At 34.6% G+C, this 14,492-nt stretch overlaps 1 protein-coding gene across 3 annotated transcripts in view; it reads right to left on the reverse strand.

Annotated features, from left to right (window-relative positions):
* Pu (GTP cyclohydrolase punch) overlaps nt 1–14,492 on the reverse strand; it is a 36,786-nt gene that overhangs the window by 7,358 nt on the left and 14,936 nt on the right. For 2 of the 3 annotated variants that reach the window (XM_074109925.1, XM_074109923.1), the window contains exon 2: nt 3,610–3,869. The exons of the other annotated variant lie outside the window; for it this stretch is intronic. In XM_074109925.1, coding sequence (XP_073966026.1) covers nt 3,610–3,859 — 250 coding nt within the window. In that variant the 5' untranslated portion in view covers nt 3,860–3,869. The remainder of the gene's footprint in view (nt 1–3,609; nt 3,870–14,492) is intronic. 3 annotated transcript variants of the gene reach the window in all.

The raw sequence follows: 14,492 nt of genomic DNA on the forward strand, positions 1-14,492 counted from the left end.
GCTTATTTTTTGATGACTATACACACACATTATGAAACACGAGATGCTGGCTATTTTCTTTCACATACGTTAACAATAATGCTGAAACGCTAACTTTAATAATAAGTCGACGTACAAGGCAAATAATCATTCAAGTACCTACATAATTTAATAAAATTCAGAATCAATCATTATCGGACTCGATTTTTTTTTCAATTTTTTGAGTTTCGTGCCTCAAAAGAAAAAACCGAATCCTTATAGGACCTAAGTCTGACTTTTGTCAGTTATGCATTATAATGATTATGTATGACACAAGTAGTTTACCTGTCAAAATACGACAACAACAAAACATAACTCAAAAAAATGTGCATTTCACAAGCTGTTTAATTTGCCCAGTTTGTTGTTGTTGTTTTGGTTGGGTCAAATCTTGCAAGTTCGTTTTGCCCACTTTCAGTGGTCGGATTGACTTGAAATTTAATAAGTTGGAATAAGTTGGAAGAAAATGTAAGTACTGATAGCAAAAAGTGCATCCAGCAAAAAAATTACATATTAAAAAATGTTTTTTTAACAGAAACTTATTTTACCTTCGTTTCCAGGCATGTTACAGTAACTTGACCACAAGAATGTGACGAGTAACTAACACAACAACTTGACTGACCTAAATATAAAGGATACAACTAACGTGCGGAATGCCTAAAGTATTATGCAATACCAGCAACAAGTTACAGTATACCGGAGGCACAAGGTTGTTGCTCTGTGTAGACTTTTATGGTCAAAATAATACAGAACTTTGCACTTAGTGAACGAGAACTGTTATAATATAATGAATAGGTTAAGATAAACCTACACAGATAATTTTTCATTGTAATCGAGAACTTTATGTACCTATTTCATACCTGTAAGGCCAGAAATGAAAAAAAAACCATACAAACTTTACCCCCCATTTTACCCTTTTAGGGGGAAATTTTATCTATTACACTTACACAGATAATTTTTAATTGTAATCGAGAACTTATACACCTATTTGCATACTTCTTAGTCCAGAAATGAGAAATTTTCCATACAGACTTTACCCCCCATTTTACCCCTTTAGGGGGGAATTTTATCCATTTTACTTACACAGATAATTTTTATTTGTAATCGAAAACTTATACACCTATTTTTATACTTCTTAGTCCAGAAATGAGAAAAATCCATATAAACTTCACCCTCCTATTTTAGCCCCTTAAGGGACGAATTTCTAAAAATCCTTTCTTAGTGCTCACTTACATCATGAAAAGAACCCCTGTACCAAATTTCAAGTTTCTAGGCCCAGCGGTTTGGGCTGTGCGTTGATCTATAAGTCAGTCAGTCAGTCAGTCAGTTTCTTCTTTTATATATATAGATAATTAACAGTAATAAATAAAAAAAAGAACTAAAACTAACTTACTCTAATTCTAAAAATCTATATTTACAAATATCACCCAAGTCGTTGCTATTGGGCAGGGTGCCCATAAGGCTGGCTGCGTTTCCTCGTTATATGGCAATGCCAATACTTTGACCGAGGAAAGAGCCAACCCTATGGTCACCAGTGGAACGGGCAAGTTTCTTTTTATTATTATTATAATTTAAGCTTATTCTTCATTTGACGACCGGATGGCCGAGTGGTTAGAGAACCTGACTACGAAGCTTAAGGTCCCGGGTTCAAATCCCGGCCGGGGCAGATATTTGTATGAATAATACGAATGTTTGTTCTCGGGTCTTGGATGTTTAATATGTATTTAAGTATGTATTTATCTATATAAGTATGTTTATTCGTTGCCTAGTATCCAATACAAGCTTTGCTTAGTTTGGGACGAGGTCAATTGGTGTCAAGTGTCCCATGATATTTATTTATTTATTTTTTAGGGTATCAGTGTCATAGTGCCGTAACCACCCAATTGCCTGTTGCTTTTGCACATTCTCCTTATAATAATAACTGTTTACTCGACGTCACTGATGACAAGTATGGCAAGAGTGGTGTACTTACATACTCTAACACGTGCGAAATTTGACAACTAGAATTGGCTATATTCATGATTTACGAAAGAACTTACGTAATACCCAACAGAAAACAGATATAGTTCTTTATAACATTCCTTGTTTAAAAATTATTGGTCTCAAAAAAACAATGTTTATTTTTATATTTTTTTTCATAAAATAGGCTAATTTAGGACACCTATTTGAAGGATTTTGGTTTTAGATGGGTTTTAATTTTTTTATCCTATTTATAAGTTACCGGAATTATATCTAACCATTGTTGCCATGGCGTTAAAAACTGCGTTTATCGTTGCCCGTCATAATAATTAAAAAAAAACGTAGTATCTTTGGTCAGCAGAGCTACTACGAAACTCGTAACTCGAAGTTCGTGTCGTGCGGTCCCTCTAGCACTTATACTATTTAATATGAGAGCGAGAGGGACGGTACGATACGAACTTCGAGTTTCGAGTTTCGTAGTAGCACTGCAGCTGGCATTGTTAGGATTAGGCGGTTTAATTACAAAACGTTTATTTACGATGAAAGTCAAACAAAGGTCAAACGTTAGTTTGTAAATATACACACGATAATTAAGTATTTTTTAACTAATATGTCATAAAATGATTTAATAAACCTATTTCTCGAAATGGTTTTGGAATTAGACCACATTGTAAAGAGTGATCAATGCCAATTGGTACCTATATTAGTACCTACAACATAACACAACATAAATACTCTACATTTAATTAAATGTTTTCAGATAAAAAAGCAGATATATTTTTTACTGATAAAACAACTCAACTCAACCCAATAAAACTCAAGTAGCTCTTAATGTCTTTTGATTAGTATGGAGATAGTAAGTAATAAAAAAACCAGCCAAGACCGTGTCGCACACGCCCAAGAAAGGGTTACGTAGCCATTACGAAAAAATCTAGTAATATTTTTATAAGGATTTCGTATTGTGTACGGAATCTTATCTTTATAAGTTTAGGTATAGTTTGGATATATTTTACACTTCAGGCTGCTATTTACTCTTAAACTACTAATAATTCTTAAGCAATCTTAGCCGTTATAATTTTCCTTGTAAATTAGACATACTTACTACTATCCTGAATTGTTTCAAATTTTTCCACCCAACAGAAGATTTTAGAGGAAGGGGGGGGGGGGGTTAGCTCGATTTTCATGAAAATTTGCACTTTAAAGTTGAGTATTTCGCAAACAGATCACTCAATCGAAAAATCGTCTTGGAAACCTTACAAGACCTATCTAACGATACCCCACACAATAGGGTTGACCGAGAAAAAAAAGTCACCCCACTTTACGTCTATACGCTAAAAAAATGTTTTATTCTTTTTTATTTTACCACTTTGTCGGCGTGACTTTTAAGTATATTCATGCCAAATTACAGCTTCTTAGCACTAACGGTCTCTGAACTAAGCCGCGGACGGACAGAAATACAGACATGGCGAAACTATATAAGGGTTCCTAGTTGACTACGGAACCCTAAAAAGTAGAAGTTCAAAAGTGACAAAAAAAACATGATTAGCATGTCAGTCGTAGGACGGCCACTATTGGACATAGGGCTTCCCCAAAAGTAAAAATAAGTCGGTCTGTGCTTATTATATTTATACGAACCAGGTGTAGTGGATGTTCTTGGCGTCATAGGCGTCCCAGGAACCTCGAGTTCGCTATCTGCTTCACTCATGTGGAAATTCTTCAACGCTTCAGGCTTGTTCTTATATATGGACGCAAACGACTTCGGCACATCTCCATTCTCTTTGTCCTCAGATATTGAATTTCTTATCGATTTGGAACTGACGCGTCTTATCAAGGAAGAAGGTGGCACAATGGGCTGATCTGAGTCCTTTCCGTTCATGCTGGCCATTTCATAAAACCTACAAAGTTTTATTTTTAATTTCTTTCTTTTGTTTAAAAAAAACGGTTTTAACGGATTGCTCGAGTGTTGTTACTGGCAGGTTGCGTTGAAATGCTGATGGAATTTTAGTTTGTGATCATGACATGACATGTGTGTGCGTTTGTTGGTTATCGGAGTGTCACTGAACAACATTTTAAAGTCAATTTGTCTGATGACTAGGGGTTATCATATGTCCATGAGTAGCGATAATATTGTTTTCTTCTTAATTACTCCCAATGATAGGGTTTCCGTGTGTCTGATATAATATTGACATTTGACTGTTAGAGACATTTGACCAGTCAAAGATTACAATTTTCAATGTGGTAGAAAGATTAGATACGTATGTATACCTAGTGCCATCCACGAAGACGCGTGATTTTGTCAAAATTAGACATTAATGACATTGTAATAAGAACCACGGTACGCGTCATCGTGAATGACTCTACCTAGACTACATAGTAGGTATAAGTCAAGCGTTGAAATTTTCTCGAAGTTTACATATGTCCGTATAAATAGTACAATAGAATGATGAAATAATACGTTGTATGCAAAAAAATTGCAATTTTAATTTGTATGGCACAAAATAGTGTGTTATTACAAAGACTTAAACAATGTTTAATAGAAAATGTGTCTCTATGACCAAATCGGAGTAATGAGTAAGTAAAACCAATCGGATCAAAAAAAACGGTATGAAATAAAATAGCTTTTCGCCGCGGCTTCGCTCAAATCAAATCATTTAATTTGGCAGTCGAATTAAAATTCCAGGATTTAACTAATTCGTTATCAGGTCTTCTTTTATTTATATTAGCTATGCCACGTTGTTATGACGAAAACCCGTGCAAAATTTAATGTCTCTTAACTTAGCGGTCAACATTTTGGGGATTTAGCTACATGGATCTCGTGGAAATATCAGGAAAAAGTAGCCTATACGAGTAGGTACCTACCCATTTTATTCCAGACGTCCACTACTAGGTACATACCAAATTCATCCAAATCTGTACACACACACACACAAGCTTTTGCATTTATGATAGTAGTATGATTTATTAAAGTGAGTGGCCCATCATTATCCAGAAAGGCAAAGTCGTAAACTGTTTTTTTTTATTTGATTTTAAAAATAAGTATTATATTTCTACAAGCAACGTAAATAAGGAACGTTACGGAATTCTCATTGAAATTTAGTATTTTATACTAGACGAAAGAAAATAAGCGCCACTTACGTTTAATCAGTACAGTTAAATATAAAAGTTCAACATCTCAAAAACGGCTGAACCGATTTTGATTAAACATGTCTAAGAACCATTGCTAGAAATCCTGATTTCAAATGAAAAACCGCATTCAAATCACTCCACCCTTTTAAGAGCACGGTCACAGACCAGACACACATAGCGGTCAAACTTATAACACCCCTCCTTTTGCGTCGGGGGTTAAAAATTAAACAAAAGAATGTTAAAAAGAATTATATTTATTAGTATTTTCGTTTTACCATTGAAAATCACGTGATCCCTTGTTTCTGTTGGATATACCGAAATTTTAGATCAACTGCCGGAGCTTAAAGTTTATGTGTGCGAAGCCGTGGTGAAAGACTATATAGTTAAGTACAATGCAACATAGTAACTGACCTCTGCTATGCTGTGTAAATAAATATGTTCTCAATATCCTCCCGAAGTACATAGTTCACGGCTGAGTTATAATACTAATAATAATTTATGTACTCAGATTACTCAGATCCATTGGTTAGTATTACAAAATTATTTGATGATAAAATATACACTTAATTTAATTATACAGCTTTGTATTCTAACCGCAAATTTTAAGGGTATAATTAATTAAAAAATTGAACCTGCAGCACAACGTTGTTACCTGCATTAATATCTGCCACAGCGCGTGCAAAAATATCTGACACTTCCTACCGGCCGTAGAAATAGAGTCGTATCAGATATTTATGCACGCTTTGTTGTGTCAGATATTTGTGCGGGTGACTGGAGCGTGCAAAAATATCTGACACGTCCAACGGCGCTAGAAATAGATCTGATGATATTTATGCACGCTTTGTTGTGTCAGATATTTGTGCGGGTGATTGTACAAAGGCGAATTTATTCCTTTAAGATTTAAATTTGTTTATAGCCATGCTTTATTGTACGAATGTTTGTTCTCGGGTCTTGTTTGTTTAATATGTATTTATCTAAATAAGTATGTTTATCCGTTGCCTAGTATCCATGGTACAAGCTTTACTTAGTTTGGGACTAGGTCAATTGGTGTCAAGTGTCCCATGATATTTATTTATTATTTATATAAGGGCCGCGCAGACGTAGCCGTCTAGCACGTGTCGTCTTGTTCCGAGTTTATAATTAAATATGGTGCAATTTAAAAAAGCTCTAAGCATTTTAATCCGGATAAGCACAGTAACCGGTCGGAGTGAGGTCAATAAGTCTCCTTGTACGAACGTTGACCGACATTGTGAAAGTAGAGGTTATGCTCAGACAAGGTCACGTGATTTCCGGTGGTTATTTAATCGCGTATTTATGTTATGCAATATTGTGTCGGTAAAGATATAAGTTTTCGTTAAAAAACTTTTTGACTCAAGTATTTTTTTCTGATCGTACCTATGTATTTCTAATAATAAAAAACTGGCCAAGAGCGTGTCGGACACGGAATGATTTTAAAAGACCTATCCAACGATACCCCACAAGGTTCCTAAGGTTGGATGAGAAAAAAAAATCACCCCCACTTTTACGTCTATGGGAGGTACTCTCAATAATTGTTTTTTGATTTTTTTATTGTACTATTTTGTCGGCATAGTTTGCATATATATTCGTGCAAAATTACAGCTTTCTAGCATTGATAGTCTCTGAGCAAAGACGCGGAGGGACAGACAGACAGACATGGCGAAACTATAAGGGTTCCGTTTTTGCCATGTTATTATTTACCACGAAACCCTAAAAAAGGCAAGTACCTACACAGTAGGGAAGAAATACCGACGCATGGATAAAGGCTGCATGCAAATATACATCGAACGAAACGGATGGCAACAAAAATGGAAGGCCTTTGCCCAGCCAGTGGGTCACCATATAAGCTAAATAAAAAAAAACATGATAGACTCATGAGACAACATTATGAGAGAAGAGAGTGGTAGGCTACCGATGCCAATTATGTTATGAATTCCTGGATGATTGCTTTCGTTGTTGTTATTTCTTCGACGCCATTACGTTTTTGAAATTGACAGATGGCTATTGTTTTCCCGCCTATAACCACAGATTCAGTCTAGCGCTCCACGCATGGCAACACTGGCGTTTTAAGTGCCCATTACCAATCTGTGTTTATTTACAATGCTACCTACTATATTGATGGCCACTGATCAGTATTCTACATAATATGTACTATAACAGAATGCGTTTGCCTTGTTTAAGATATAAATGACAAAAACATGTGAAAAGAAAGCATTAATTGACGGAGATCGAAAGCGGACTGTCAACTGTCGACAACTTTTACTTTCGTTTTAATTTTAGTAGCAGTTCCAGTTATTAATAAAGCGATTTATAATCACACGAAGAAATGCCTCGAATGGAATTATCCAAACAAAGAATTTCTCAACAATTTGGAAGAACTTGCTTTATGGAAATAAGCAAAATATTTTTTGGAATTTGTAATTTTGTTCAGATAAGAAAATATTATTAATAGGTACACACTTTTTTTCTCACATTACTTGCATCGTCATTCAAGCTACATTTTAAGCTACATTTGGCTAGTCAGATTATACCTCATCCTCATCAAGCTGACTATTACGCACTGGCCACTTATTCTATTCAATAAAACTAAATAAGTAGGTAGGATCTAATAATAAAAAGCCGCACTATTTGCTTCTCTAATACTAACAAACAAACATACGAAAAGCTTTTGCTTAAAAGTTAAAAAGTTACTCTTAAAACTGTTCATTCGGCAAATAATAATTCAGTCCATGTTATTCTTCCTAATACTATAGACATTTAATAAGCACTTAGTCCCTCTATTTATACCTAGTGTCATCCACGTAGACGCGTGATTTTGTCAAAATTAGCCATTAATGACATTGTAATAAGAACCACGGCACGCGTCATCGTGAATGATAGAGTCACACGTCACGTGACTGCAAGTTTAGTATAATAAAGCTGTGCAAATTTGATTGAATGCTAACTTTGGTCATTGGAATTAAACTCCAATTCAATAGAATCTGACAATCCTGTAGACACTTCCAGCCTACTAATATAAACACCGGGCTGCCTAAGGCTTTGTGATGTGACTATTATTCTTTTTTGATTCCTTTTAGATGATAATTGCAACAACAGGGACATATATAATCAAGTGTGCCCACGATAGGGTGTCTTAAATATGTAGAAAATTGACAGATTCTATTGAATTGTACTTTAACACGATCCAAATTTTATTCTTACCTACATTTAAATAATTGTCATAATAATACAATTTGCTTTAGCTGACCGCTCACGTTCTTATATTATTTATACCTAGGACCCATATGTGGTTTTCATGCGGGCCAAAGTTACCATTAATTGGGTTAAAGTACCCCGACTTTACGGTAGGTATGCCTCTATGTACTCTGAAAATAAATATCAAAATTTAAAAATATTTATTGCATGTTCATGAGTTTTACCATAGATATCAATTTAATGAGGGCTATCGCGAATGAATTCGCCGCTAGAGGCGCTAGTGTAGCGTGAGGTCTCCGAAATGTCAAATCTCATAGTTTTTGGGTGAGCTACGCGGGTTTATTGAGAATTAGAATAATTTTGTGAATATTTTGCAATATCTGTAATTAATTATGGCAAATATGCGTTCGGGGGCAATGAATGTCTTTGTTTTGAGACAGTTTTGTCTTTCGGAAACCTTTGTCCTCCCTTTTTTCCGAACAAGACGGGGACTATGCAACACTGTGGCATGCTCGATATTTATATGGTACGGTTTTAAGGTGTATTAAATATGATTTTAATCTAAACTTTGTTTCCACGCCCGTAATAACAGACTTTCAAAACCATACTCAAACACCTCACGCAACAGTGCGCCATCTAGTGAGACAAAAAACGATAGCCCTCATTACGATTAACTAATAAAGGAGTCGCTATAAAAAATATAATTAATTAGTATTTTACCAGTTAAAATTGCCACCATTAACCTACCAAAGACAATAGAACAATCTTTTTCCATGAAATCGTTAGTTGCAATGTCATTCATTCAACCAGCAACAAACTTATTGGTGCGGGTAGCTAAATTAGGAACTAGTTGTAATTCAAGCAAAATTCACTGTTTTCTAACAAGTCAGCGCCACTGGTAATGTTAAAATTAAATTGGGCGGCTAGCGAATGATGAATGGAAAAAGATCGTCAATTTATCGTCATTAGTAAATGATTATTTAATAGGAACACTTTTTGTTGCTGTTTCTTATGCAATGTTTATCTTTGATTTGACCTTATTTCTTTTCGTACTTAGAACTAACGTTCACAGGTGTTTTAGGTTTTTCTTGTGTTTTTTGTTTTTGCGTCTTGTTTTTTTAAAGGTATTTACGAATTCGCTGTGTCATTATCAAGCAGTCGACATTAAAAGATAACTACCAACCATCTAAAAATGAAATTATTACAAAATGTATTGAATTGAACCTGTGGATGACAACTCCCAGGGGGTCGCCGTTTTTTAATAAACATACACACATTATAATAATGTATGGTTATTCGATATTTGTATTAAACGGTTAAAAATACAAATTACTAGACACAATGCCGCAGGGGCCTTTTTTAGATATAGTTTAGTTTTTAATATAGTTTTTAAATTTAGTTTGTAAAATTTAGTATTATTTCTGCGTTTTAATTTATTTCTATCTTAATAATTTCAGTAAACAAAAAAAACTAAAAAGAGGGGTACGTAGGTGGTCACCAAAATTTATAGACAGGCGCTAACGGGATAAAAAAAAAGAAAAACACTGATCTAACGTAATAATGGGCCACAATTGGCATTAGTCTCAAAAAACAATATATATTTTTATTTCATTCTTCATAAAAAAAAATTTTTTCTATAATGGAAATAAATCTTATTCTAGGTGTATTCAATGCGAGTGGAGTACTGTTCGATTAACAGTCACATTTTTAACGAGTTATTTGTCCTTGCCTTAAAGTGAACGCATGTCCTTACCTTTAGTTCTAGTTTGATTTGAGTTAGACTTAAATTTTTGGGTTTTAAAACTCTTTCTTCTTTATTATTATTTTTACGTTTTTTTGTGGCATTATATTTACATAAGAAAAAAACGTTCCAATCTATGTCGGAAATTGAAAATCTGCTTTTTACAAGCGTTTATTTAACTAGCCCTGTTGTTGTTGCAGTTGGGTCAAATCTTGTAAGTTCATTTTGACCCACCTTCAGTGTTCAGATTGACTTAAAATTTGGTAACATATGTAAAAAAAACTGTAAATTGGATAACAGTGCAAGTAGGTACAGTCGGCAAAAAAGCTTGCATTAAAAATGTATTTTTTAACAAATAATTATTTGAGTCTTCGAACAGAGAACATTTGTTGTTTGTATATAAAGTAAATAGTTAATAATCTCTATGTATATACTTGTGTTCTCTGTACTGTTTACTGTATTGGTGTGCAATAAAGAGTTATTGTATTGTATTGTATTGTAATCTAAGGTCTATTTTAAGAAAGTAAGTTTAAATGATGGTGCCAGTGCATAAATTGACCACAGCATAATTAAACATTTATAGCCACAATGAGGTGATAATGGTGCTATAAAATACCATTTCTTCTGTCTTTATTAAGACAAAGCAACATTGGGTCATGGATGTTCTATGAACAATCACAACGTTTATTTTCGAAACGAAAGGCGCCCTGTTAAAGTCGCTCGCTATTAACTGCATGATGTGTATCATTTTGCTGTGGAGCGCGGTTCTTCCCTTCCTTTCGTTACTCACATGTAGTCAACATGAAAACTGGCTGCGTGGCGAATATTTTCATTTAGGCAACTGGAGAGAGAAAAGTGAATAGATGTCTTCGGATTGTCGCATCTCGCGGTGAATACAGTTTATTGAATCAGGCGTTAGGTACTTTGCGCAGGTCCATGTCAATGAACTAAAAGAATTTCTTTAAAAGAAGAACACAACCGTACACCACGCTACCAGATGTTAGCATATCATAACATCTGGTAGCATGGTGTACGGTTGTGTTGCTCTGAGAATGAGCTCTAGTTGAGTTCGAAACTCGTCAGTGTAGTGTGGTGGCGATGATAGACGAGTTTGTGTGATTTGTGTGTATTCTTACATTGTGGAGGTGGAGGAACTGCATAAACATGCATATTCTTGCAAAAATGTAGCTCTATCATAAGGTCGCGGGAGGACAGTTACTTTTGTTTTCGTAAATGACCGCACATAATTATTTGGGCTATTTCGTAAATGACCGCACATAATTATTTGGGCTATTCGATGGTGTTGTCACGGTGCCACACCACTGCTGCACACCGCCATCAGAGTATCCTTTTCCACACTTGGCCACCAGGTGCTAAGAAAGAGTGCTCCACGTATTCTATCCTCAGGCCAACCAGTATTGGATCAGAGGGGGTGGGCAAAATTGTCCTTGCGTAATCGAATGACCCCTTACTTGTAAACTTAATCACTTTTCCCCAGTTGATAATATTTTTACACCCAGAAAATATTGGTTCAAAATTACTATAAAATGTGAGTACAATTACGTAGCACTTGTTTGATTCGGCGAACACTAAGTCATTACTGTGATTAGAGTTAAGTAAAGAAGATTTTCCTTAACTATTTTGTAAACCTGTCCCATGTTTTCCTAAAGCAGTTTCCTTAATAGCAAAACAAACCACACAAATCTCAAATGATAAATAAGGAACATTTTACAAAAGTTTTCATGTTTTTTTTTGTTATTTTGTACTTCGGGAAATCACTCACAATTTGAATAGTTAAAAAATGAAATGTATTGCAACATAATGTGGTTTTTGTTTCACCTACAGTGTAAGTAGTAGAGATAGGCCGAATGTGCTTTGATCATTGAACCGAATACGAACTTCGGCCGAATATTCAGTAAAAATAAAAAAATTGGCTAAATTTCGGGCGAACTTCGGTTCAACAATCAGCCTCTACTAAATTTTAAATACGAGTAGATAGATAAGAAGAGATCGTTTAATTTAAAACTCATTTTAATAATTAAACAATAATAATTATTATTAATCTTAAAAAATAAATTATAAACCACTTACCTTCAAGTAATAAAAATATTAATGTTTCTCAATATTTCGCTTCTGAAAATTGTGAACCAAAAACTTTTTTAAATTAAATTTACGAATATATATATATTTTATATACGCATTGTAATCAAGATGTTTCGAAGTAGTACAAGTAGGTTCTTTTTCTAGTACCGAATGTTCGGCATTTAAACCGAATATAAAACGAATTTCGGCCCATCCCTAGTAAGTAGGTCTCCAGGTAAAGAAATAATTGTGTTTGAAAGTTTACCTACACATTAAAAATGAATAGTGGACTGACATGAGGTGCCAGGTTGTCTAAAATATTAATAGATTGGGTTTTACACAAAAAATGCAGATTGGCTGTTTTTATTCCGATATTCCCACGGAATCGTAAAATCGCAATGTCTTTCATACAACGTAAATAAGAGTAATACAAAAAAACTTTTGCTGATTTCCATATTAATTTAGTATTCAATTATAACTATGCAAACGACGGGCCAAGACTTTCTTACATCTAACTAATCCTAACTAATATTTTGAAATGCTTGAATTATTGAACCGATCATGGTGAAATTTGGTATGGTAGTTTAATACACTGGAAAGGACAGGGGATTGTTTTTTATTCTAGACAATTTTATAGATTCCCCGGTTTAGCGACACATTAATTCTTTGTAAAGTTTGCCCACGATCATTATGAGTATTGCCCATAGTGAGACTTGACAATATTTTTTTTATTCGACTGGATGGAAAACGAGCAAATGGGTCTCCTGATGGTAAGAGATCACCACGGCCCATAAACATCTGCAAAACCAGGGGTATTGCAGATGCGTTGCCAACCTAAATACCTAAGATGGGATACCTCAAGTGCCAGTAATTTCACCGGCTGTCTTACTCAACATTGATGTTATCTATCGGCTGAGATGAAATAGTGATGCAATTCAATTAAAACATAACTAATTAATTTGTTATTAGTCAATATTATTAACGTTGATAATATGTATGTTGATACTTATTTATCTTACCTACAGTTTAATACATCAGTGCTTACCTAGATAAAAAACTTGAATCACCAGAAAACATACATGAGTACAACATACAATGATGAATTAACAAAGTTATAACTTAAAAACTAACATGCGAGAAATCCCAGAATTGAAATATAGAATAAAAATAATAATAATAGAATGTGAAAAAAATCCAAAAAAAAGTAAAAATAATTTTGAATTTAATAGAGCCATGTGATCATGTGGAGAATAGGCGCTGACTCAGCATGTACTGCAGCTTCGAGTAGCTGCAGAGCTGGTATTCTGTCAGAGACCTGCAGTAGTGTGCAAATGCAAACTTGCTTCTAAACTACATTTTGTTGTGCCAATACGGTATTTGACTATTTTGTATATGTTTTATAAATAAAAACTAGATAATGCCTGTTATCGAATAGAGAAACAATTTTTAAGCTACCTTTACAAATAACAAAGTTATAAAAGTTTTAAATTCAAGATTAGACAGAGAAAGACATACTGGCATGTGACGTCACACGCCAGTACCGCCATACTTGCTGCATAGAGAAAAGCATTTGAGAAAGAGACAGGTATATAGATTTTTCAAAAAATCACTATAAATCCAATTTTCAACCGAATTCAGTTTTCTCTTCGCTAAACACTGTATGTACATCCATATTTTCATAATAATATTAAAATATGGCAAATTCAGGAGTTGTCAAATACCGTATTGCCAAACATTTACTTTTGTGGGTATATTTTTTTAATTTTCTTTTTTTTTATTCCACTGGATGGCAAACGAGCAAGTGGGTCTCCTGGTGGTAAGAGATCACCACCGCCCATAGACACCTGCAAAACCAGGGGTATTGCAGATGCGTTGCCAACCTAGAGGCCTAAGATGGGATACCTCAAGTACTCTCCACGCCGAAACACAACAGTGCAAGCACTGCTGCTTCACGGCAGGATTAGCGAGCAAGATGGTGGTAGCAATCCGGGTGGACCTTGCACAAGGGCCTACCACTTGCCTGCATCTACATTTATACATATGTACTTACTAAATAATTAGTATCTAATTTGTAAGCTGTAAAACTAAGTAACTAGTTGTTGTGCACGACTTTGTTTGTTGGGAATCCAATCCTTTTATAATGGGAACTACGACTTTTCGGGAAAACTATCATAATTTTCTTCTCAGGGTCTCACAGAGACTCCAAGTCGTTTCCCGCGTCTTTCTCGACTATCTGCATTATTCATGCTAAATTTCAAATCAATCCGACCACTGGAAGTGGGAGAAAATGAAATTGCAATATTTAAAACGACAACAGCAACAAACGGTGTTAAATAAAAGCTTGTAAAAAAACATG

This window comes from Choristoneura fumiferana, chromosome 29, assembly GCF_025370935.1.
Source record: "Choristoneura fumiferana chromosome 29, NRCan_CFum_1, whole genome shotgun sequence".
Taxonomy (NCBI): Eukaryota; Metazoa; Arthropoda; class Insecta; order Lepidoptera; family Tortricidae; genus Choristoneura; species Choristoneura fumiferana.